The 8,632-nt window shown below is 56.5% G+C and overlaps 2 protein-coding genes across 11 annotated transcripts in view; one reads left to right on the top strand and one right to left on the bottom strand.

The window, feature by feature from the left end:
• Positions 1-1,354, bottom strand: part of UBAP2L (ubiquitin associated protein 2 like) — a 38,479-nt gene extending 37,125 nt beyond the window's left edge. Inside the window, exon 1 of one of the 7 annotated variants that reach the window (XM_053278122.1) lies at positions 1,194-1,354. The gene's annotated coding sequence lies outside the window, so the exon portion shown is untranslated. Of the gene's footprint in view, positions 1-599; positions 740-1,193 lie in introns of those variants that run through there. The other 6 variants (XM_053278125.1, XM_053278124.1, XM_053278126.1 and 3 more) reach the window with 6 other exon arrangements.
• C14H1orf43 (chromosome 14 C1orf43 homolog) lies at positions 537-8,579 on the top strand. Of its 4 annotated transcripts, none has more exons than XM_053278133.1 (7): positions 537-727; positions 4,253-4,354; positions 4,869-4,986; positions 5,105-5,158; positions 5,802-5,968; positions 6,738-6,796; positions 7,787-8,579. In XM_053278133.1, the coding sequence occupies exons 2-7, from the start codon at positions 4,292-4,294 to the stop codon at positions 7,983-7,985; spliced, it is 660 nt and encodes a 219-aa protein (XP_053134108.1). In that variant the 5' UTR covers positions 537-727; positions 4,253-4,291; the 3' UTR covers positions 7,986-8,579. The 4 variants fall into 4 exon arrangements, with proteins under 4 accessions (XP_053134108.1, XP_053134105.1, XP_053134107.1 ...); XM_053278130.1 differs by lacking the exon at positions 537-727 and adding an exon at positions 2,224-2,390; XM_053278132.1 differs by lacking the exon at positions 537-727 and adding an exon at positions 2,463-2,600.
• The last annotated feature ends 53 nt before the right edge of the window (positions 8,580-8,632 follow it).

The raw sequence follows: 8,632 nt of genomic DNA on the forward strand, positions 1-8,632 counted from the left end.
GCCCATGCAAGAGTGCACGGGACCGAGACCCACAGGCCCCACTGTGCACACGGGGCCACAGCGGCCAGCCCTCCGCACATAAGGGTGGCCACGCACCCTAGCAAGCATGTCAAAGAAGGTAGCCTACCCGCATGATCCGGTGCCGGACTACTCCCAAGAGAAGCACCGAGCAAGAACCGCAGCCTAACTAGATTTCAAGGGATCCCCCCCCACCGCTGTTATTTTTAGACAGCGACCTCCCCACGTGCAGCTTTTGGGTCACTTGGACGGTGTTCAGGGATGGGGGGGAAGGAGGAAGAAAGAGTTAAGGTGGAAGGAGACGGAGAATGGGGGGGGGGCCCAGAGACAGCCCGCCCTCTTCAGCCAGCCCCCCATCAACTTCCTACCTTCGCCCCACACAAAAATGACGCCATGGGGGGGAGAGGAGGGGCCTTGGAGGAGCAGGAACAATGGGAGGGTGGTGGGGAAGAAGCGAAGGAGGATCGGCTTCTGGGGGAGAGGGAGGGAAGAAAGGGGAGCCCAGCCCAGCCACCCCCACCCCACCCGGGAGAAGCCCGCAGGCCTGGCTGGCCGGGAGCGGAGGAGTCGGCGCCGGTTACCGTGGCGAGGGAGCGCAGGCGACGGGGGGCACTTTCTTCCCCACCCCCGAATCCCAGGAAGCGGAAACAGGCAGAAGGGCCTCAAGGTGGGGCGAGGGGGAAGAATTGGCCAACAACAACAAAAAAAAGTAAGGAAGGAAGGAAAACGGCCGCCCCAGCTGCCCAAGAGCAGGAGAGGCGGAGGGGAAGGAGAGCGCTGTTGGGAGAAAAGGGGCAAAAAATTTACGGGGGGGTCCCTTGTGGGTCAGGCCGGCTGGGGGCACACTTGGCCCGGCGGGCGCCACTACGCGAGTCCCCGGCTTGGCTTTGGCCGACTAGGCCGCGGCGGCGGCGCTCGCGGCCGGAACTCTCCCCTCCTCCTCACGCCCCCTTCTTCCTCTCCTCCCCCCCACCCCCAAGACCGGTCGGCCCAAACCTTTTTTTATTTTTTAAAAACAGAAATGTTTTTATTTAAACATTGAGTCCTGAAAAGCTCAAGGGAGAAGGGATTAAAAAATAAGGGGAACGGGGGGGAGAGAGAAAAAAATTAAAAAGGGGGCGGGGCCGGCGCTTAAAGGGCCCGCGCGCCATTCCCGCGGCGGACGCCAACTTTACCTGAGTCTCCACCACCACCGCCGCCACACACACTGACAACTAACCCAACGCGGCCGCGACCGCCCCCTAGTCACGTGACGGGGAGGCGGGGAAAGGGGCGTGCCCGCGGGCGCCTGCATCACGTGGCGAGGGGCAAGCCACGCCCCTCCTCCCTCATTCCTGGAGCGCTTGGGCGAGCCCGCCTCCCGCTTCTTGCCCGCCCCTCCCTGCTGAGGCGAGTGGGTCACGTGACCTCTCAGTGCGCGGAGGCGGAGGACTGCCTGGAGAGGGGGCAGGGGAAAGGTCGCCCAGAGTTGCAAAGGCGCGGCGGAGCATGCGGTCGTCACTTCCGGTTCCCGTTGGAACGTCCCGGCGGGATTGCGGGGGGAATTGTAGGGTGGTGGGGCGAAAGCGTGGCAGAACGTTGTGGGTCAGGCGTTGCAGGGCCGAGAGGGAGGGAGAGGTGTGTGAGTTGTGTGAATCAGGAGGTCGTAAGAGCTCCTAGATAATAAAGTGGTTTGTCATTGCAATTACAACTCAAATCATAATAATTTATTCACTTATTTTCTAGACGCTCCCTCAGTAGATGTTGTGCCAGTAGATGTTGTGCATGTAGGTATTACTAAATGCAGCAGACACACAAACACACACGCCCCGCCCCCTCATCTGTCTCCTTCCACCCCGCTGTCGCAAGACCACGTTCCATTGGAAACCGGAAGCGTCGCTGCCCCTTCGCGGCGGCGGCGGCGCCCGTGGACCGCACTCCCTGGAACCTGTATGCCCCAAGCCCTCCCTAGGATCACGTGATCCCCTTCCACCCCCCCCCCACACACACTTTCCGGCTCCCCCCCTCCTCCTTTTCAGGCTCACGTAGCCTGCCCCTACTCGGGATCCCCACACCCCTTTTCCATCTCCTTTCCGTGCGTTTTCCCTTCTTTCCGGTCACACCCGCACACCCACCCGCGGGGCGCGAACCATAGAGTCGCGCCTCCAACTCTATGTCACGACGTGGTTGCTCCTCCGCCATTCTCCTCCCCCGCCTCTCTGCGCCTGCGCCGTCACGTGACGGAGCAGCCGGGCTTCGGCGGCCGCCATGTTGTGTGGCCCTCTGGGAGGCCGGGCCGGGCGCCGCCGGGGCCGGGCATGGCGGCTTCTCCTCCGTCCAGCAGCTGGCTCTCAGGAGTGAACGTGGTGCTGGTCATGGCCTACGGGAGCCTGGTGAGGACAAAACCCTCAGGAGCGGAGAGAAGGCGCTGGAGGCATGCCATTGGGTGGGCGCCGGGGGGCGAGAAGGACCCCGCGGGGCGGCGGCGGCGGGTGCCTGCGCCGCCAGGGAAACAGAACCCCCTCTCTTAAGGAATAGCTAAGCGGCATCTCTGTGTATAGGAGTCGCTCTCGGAGAGCAATCAGCCCGTGCTGCTCATATGCGTGCGTGAGAGGAGAGCGGGGCTTGTCCCTCTTGCTAAGCAGGGTCTGTCCTGGTTTGCATTTGGATGGGAGACTGCATGTGTGAGCAGCCCTGTCAGCTGCTCCCCTGAGGGGGGTGGTGATGGGGCCGCCCCTCAGAGAAAGAGCCCTTGCCTGCTGGCATGCAGAAGGTCCCAGGCTCCCTTCCTGGCAGCATCTCCAAGATCAGTCTGAGAGAGACTCTCCTGCCTGCAACCTTGGAGGAGCCGCTGCCAGTCTGGGTAGACAATACTGAGCTAGGGGGAGCAAAGGTCTGACTCAGTATGTAGCAGCTTCCTAGGTTCCTAATGAGAGAGTCGCGATCAGGGGAACTGGTCAGGAGCCATTTAGCTTGGCTGCCAACCTCTGTGTGTGTGACATTTATGTGTGACTTACGCATTTGTGTGTATGCATGATTTCTGAGTCTGTATATGTTAGCTGCGTGCGTGTATAGAATCTTTTTGTATGCATGACGTGTGTGGGGGCGGGTGCCGAAAACATGCATGTGTTTTGTGCATGTGTCTCAGTCACACCCATAAAATGTATGCATAAAATTAGATATGTTGCGTGTATATTTTTCTATATTTGTGCACATGTATAATTTCTGTGTGTGTGTGTGCATGTGTCAGTGTTCCCTCTAACAGGGATTCCCAGATGCAATGGCCTATAGCTGGGGATTATGGGAGTTGTAGTCAACATGCTGAAAGACATCATTTCATACTGCGCGGGAGATGGAGATGGTAAATCCCTCCTGTACTCTTCCAAAGACAAGCACAGGGCTCTGTGGGCTCCAGAAGTTGACACCAACTTGACAGCACACTTTACCTTAGTCAACATCAACAACATCTGGGAATCCCTGTTAAAGGGAACACTTGTGTGTGTGTGTGTGTTAGTGGGAGAACATGTTGATCTGTGTATTTGTGTATACATATATACCCTTTTTAATACATATATGTATGATCTCTCTGTGTGTATACATATGTTTATTATTAGCATGTGTTTGTTTCTAAAGTGTTTGTGTGGGGCTATCTAAATATGTCTGTTTGCGTATATGTGAAATTCATGCATATTCATATATGTATTTTGATTTATTATTGTGGTTGTGTGTGTGTGAATGTTTATTTCTATACTTGAGTGTACGTGTATATTTAATGGGCAACGTTTATTATGACTACCATTATTTATATGCCGCTTCTCAAAAAAAAGGTTCTCAAAGTGGTTTACATAGAAAAATGAATTTTAAAAAAGATGGTTCCCTGTCCCCAGAGAGCTCACGGTCTGAAAAGAAACATGAGCAACAACCACTGCAAGGATGCTGTGCTGGGGTCAGATAGGACCAGTTGCTCTCCCCCTGCTAAAGACAAGAGGAATTGTCACTTTGAAAAGTGTCTTTTTGCCCAGAGATCACATCCAGTCTAGCTGGTCATGACTAAGCACCACTGAAGTTCCCTTATGTTTCAAGTTCCCTCCCTGGCAGCATCTCCAAGACAGGCCTGAGAGAGAGTCTTGCCTGCAACCTTGGAGAAGCCGCTGCCAGTCTGTGAAGACAATCCTGAGCTAGATGGACCAAGGGTCTGACTCAGTAGATGGCAGCTTCCTATGAGTGAGACAAATCTTTTTTCTGCCTTGTCTAGGTCTTTGTGCTGCTCTTCATTTTTGTCAAGAGGCAGATCATGCGCTTTGCCATGAAGTCTCGCCGTGGTCCCCACGTGCCAGTTGGTCAACATGCGCCTAAGGTTTGTCCGCTGTGGATTGGGCCCCCCAGGCAGAATAAGGAGTCATAACACCTTCAGAGCTTATTAGTTTGGGGGGGGGATTACCACGGGGGGTGGGGTAGCTTAGAAAATAAGCAGAGTTCTTAAGCTTTGATTTGGGTTCTGTATTTTATTTTCACTTTTCTTGTCTGCTATGATTTAATGCGGTGTGTGTGTGTGTGTTGTGTTGGATGTTTTAAGGTTGTATTGTGAGCTGCCCAGAGAACAATTTGTTATGGGGCGGCTAACAAATATATGTTTATTATTTTTATGTTTATTATTAGCTTTCAAAATTATGAATGGTGTTGAGAGAGAGGAGATCAAGTTATATTTTTGTGGGGGTTTTGGGTTTTTAATGGGGTTTAGGATAGATGGAAGGGTGTGCCTTTCCCCATTGTAGGCAGTTCAGCCAGTCGTGACCCAGGTGAACAGCAGTCTCATTTGGAATCTGCCACTCACTTGTGTTCCTGTTTAAATGTCCTAATTCTCTGTGCAGGGCATGAAGGAGGAGATCGACATCAGGCTGTCCAGGGTTCAGGACATCAAGTATGAGCCCCGGTTGTTGTCGGAAGATGATGCCAGGCTTGTGCAGCTGGAGGCGCCAAGGAGCCCATGTACTCTATCTCGCTTTGCCGGGGTGGGGTGTGGGGTGTGGGGTCCCCTCTGTGGCATCTGTGCCGAGTGTGAGGAGCTGTACTGACCCGAGCCTTTGGGCCGTGTGCTTTCTTGCAGTTTGCTATAACTACTTGTACAGGATGAAGACCTTAGATGCTATTAGAGATTCAGGTAATTTTAATGTTTGTGAGGCGAGATTCAGATTGGACTGCCTTCTCGCTAATAGGTGGTGAGGCAGAGGCTGGAAAGAGCTTAAATTATTGGGCAAGGTGCCAAATTCTAGCAGTTTAGCGGCTGGTGGGTGGATTTCTAGATGTCTGTTCTTGACTTGTCTCCAGGATGAGTGGGATAATTTATGCCAAGTAGGAGGAGGGATCCAGTTTTTGTTTGCCCACAGATCATGGTCTAAGAGCACATGATACAGCCACCTTGCTGAAGCTAAGCAGGTCTTGGTGTGGTCAGTGCCTGGAAGGGAGACCCCTATATGCTCCCTTCTGAGGGTGGGGCCCACAGCTCAATGGAAGAGCCCTCACTTTGCACGCAGAAGGCCCCGGGTTCCATTCCTGGCAGCATCTCCAGGTAGGGCTGGGAGAGTCTCCTGCCCGAAACCTCGGAAAGCTGCTGCCAGTCAGTGTAGACAAATACTGACCTAGATGGACCAATGGTCGGACTCGGCTTCCCATCTTTCCTGCATCCCACGTTGCATAAGTTGTAAAGTTAGCTTCGTGCAGAATGTCCTTTTAGCACACCCGGCCTTCTTTCCCGTTCTCCATAACTGCGTTGCCTCCTCGTCCTCTTGCCTCTCCCCCCGCAGAGATCCCGTTCACCAGCGAAGGCAGGCATCCCAAGTCCTTGATAGGGAAGAACTTCCGTGCCTACCTGTTGGACCTGCGTAACTCCAGCACGCCCTTCAGAGGCAACCGCAAGACTTTGATTGACACGCTGCTGGACGGATACGACCGCGCTCGCTATGGGACGGGGGTGAGTGCTGGACTGCCTTGGCCGCTGCAGAACGAGGCGAGGATTCAGGCGTTTGAAGCGACCTACACTTGGGCCGGTTCTCCTTTCCTTCTGTTGCAGACGGGCTCGTAAATGGGCTCTGCCCCCTTTCTGTGGGTTGCAGATACAGTCCCAGTGGGGCCTATTAGAAGGAGGTGTAGCCGATCAGAAATGCTGTCCCTCTGGCCAGGTATTGACCAGACCCGGAGAGGGCTGCTTCCATTTTTGCCCGGCTTCTTGGTCTGTCTGAACTGCTGCCAGGAAAGTAGTTCCCCTGACCTAAGCAAAAGTGGCAATTCTTCAGATGACGTTCCTTCCTGGCTGCTGGACACGTCGCTCTTTGTGGGGTCATTCGACCGAAATGTTGGTTTTCCCATGGTTTTGGGATGCTCTTTTGTGGTCTGTCTGTGTCTCCTTCCTGGTTCTCGTGTTGTGAGAGAGGGAGGAAAATTTCTCTCCGTCCATGCATAATTATACTCCATGCATAATTGTATACCCCTCGATCAAATCTCCCCGTAGTCGCCTCTTTTCCAAGGTAAAGAGCCCCAGATGCTGTAGCTTCGACTGACGTTCACATGATGAATGCATTGGCTACGGCCTAATTCTGCCCAGGCAGCAGAAGGAAGAGTCCTGAGCCGGCGGAGTGGACGGGGCCATTGCCTGTGTGGGGAAATGCAGAGTCAGACTCTTGGGGTCCATGGCTGACGAGGACTGGTAGCTAACTCCATCCTCTCCTGTCTCCTTCCTCCAGGTTTTTGGCAGGGCGGACTATCTCAGCTACCAGGAAGCTCTGTGCGAGTTGGCAGCCATGTGAGTTGGAGGGCTGGGCTGGGGGTGGGGGGCAGGCACTCACCGGGGAGGGGCCGGGGCTCGTTGGACAACTGCGTAGGGATGTGCACGGAACCGGGCGGGGACATTCTAAGCCAGCGGGGGTCTGGCTTTAAGGGCAGGGGAGGGCGCACTTACCCCTCCCTCGGCTCCCCACCCCCCGCCGGCGCTCCATTATCAAAGGATCCCTCTTTGCCCAGAAGTACCAGGAAGTACCTGGCGTGTGCATGCGCAGCGGGAACGTGCACACCCACACCGGGTATTTCCGGGCAAAGGAGACGGGGCGGCAGGGAAGGATGCTACCGCCCCGAAGGATCCTTTGATAATGGAGTGCCGGTGGTGGGGGAAGTGGAGGGAGGGGGAAGTGCGCCCACCACCGCCTGTACAGTCAGATCCCTCCCCCCCGACCTTCGAACCGGATAGCCGAACCGGTTCAGAGGCCCTTCAAAGGTCCTCCGAACCGGGTCCGTGCACATCGCTACCACTGTGGGGCTAACCCATAGTAAGCTGCCTCCTACCGGGTCCGCCCCTTGACCCATCGGGTTCAGTCTGGTCTACGCCAGGGGTGGGCGACCTTGACTCGCCCACTGTGGCCGAACCGCCACTCCCCCCGTCCCCAGCCAGCAGTGCAGCCACGGTAGGAGGGCCACGGCTGCTCGCCCCGGGTCTGCACGGACCAGCAGGGGTCTTCTCCAGCCCGGCCTGGAGATGCTGCCAGGGTTTGAACTCGCCCCCTCCCGCGTGCACAGCGGATGCTCTGTCCCTGAGCTGCAGCCCCGGCCCTTGCCATATCGTCTGAGTCTCTGCCTTGTCATGGCCGGTCCGTTGACGTCAACGATCCCCAGCCCGGCCCGGCCCCTGAAGGGCATCTCTTTCGGCGCTCCCCCACGGCGTCTCCCGCCCAAGTGCAAGCCGCAGCTAGCCCTGCTTGGCCCAGGGGCCGGTTCACGCGGGGCTGCTCTCTCCCCACAGCGTCAAGGCCCGCGGAGGCGGCAGCCAGCGGCAGCACCAGTCGGCAGCCAAGGACCTGACCCTCTCGCCCGACGTCTCGGGCCCCACCACCATCCAGGTCACCTACCTGCCCTCCAGCCAGAAGAGCAAGCGGGCCAAGCACTTCCTGGAGCTCAAGAGCTTTAAGGACAACTACAACACCCTGGAGAGCACCCTGTGACGGGCACCGGCGCCCCCTGCAGGCCCTTCTCCCTGGCACACACACACACACACACACCCCGAGGCTGCCCGCGTGGACCCAGCGGCGTCTCTGCCTGGGCACCGGCTGGCAGCTGCCGCTTTTCAGCGGACGACTTGATGTGAAGCACGTTGCTTCTTCGTGGGGGGGTGGGGGGGCGTCCCCCAGTGCCCTCGCCCCCCCACCCCACCCTTTGCGGTTTTGTAATATAAGTCATTCCGTTCGCTCTAATTTATTGACGGAGACTCGAATCGCGGGCATGCTTCTCCGTCTTCGCCAGCGGCAGAGAAAGGACGTTGCTGGTCGTGCGACTCTGGGTCCCGTCCCTTTCCCCCTTCCATGGTTGGGGAAAAGCCTCTTGTCTCTCCTGTATTCCTGCCCCATCAAGCTGGTTCCTGCTGCAGGCCAACTCCAGGCCTGCTCTTTCGCCCACTGGCTGTCGCTGAGCCTCAATGGGGGGGTGGAGGCGGGTGGCCCCTGGTCCCGAGCCTCAGCCTTTTCCCTCTTGGAGTGAGAGCCAGGCCTCCGGTCCTTTTTAAACCCCTCTTTAATAAAATGGACACTTGGCGAACCTTGGACCGCTTGCGTGTGGTATCTCTGTGATCTGGGGCGAGGGCGCTGGTAAGGCA

Source organism: Hemicordylus capensis, chromosome 14, assembly GCF_027244095.1.
Source record: "Hemicordylus capensis ecotype Gifberg chromosome 14, rHemCap1.1.pri, whole genome shotgun sequence".
Classification (NCBI taxonomy): domain Eukaryota; kingdom Metazoa; phylum Chordata; class Lepidosauria; order Squamata; family Cordylidae; genus Hemicordylus; species Hemicordylus capensis.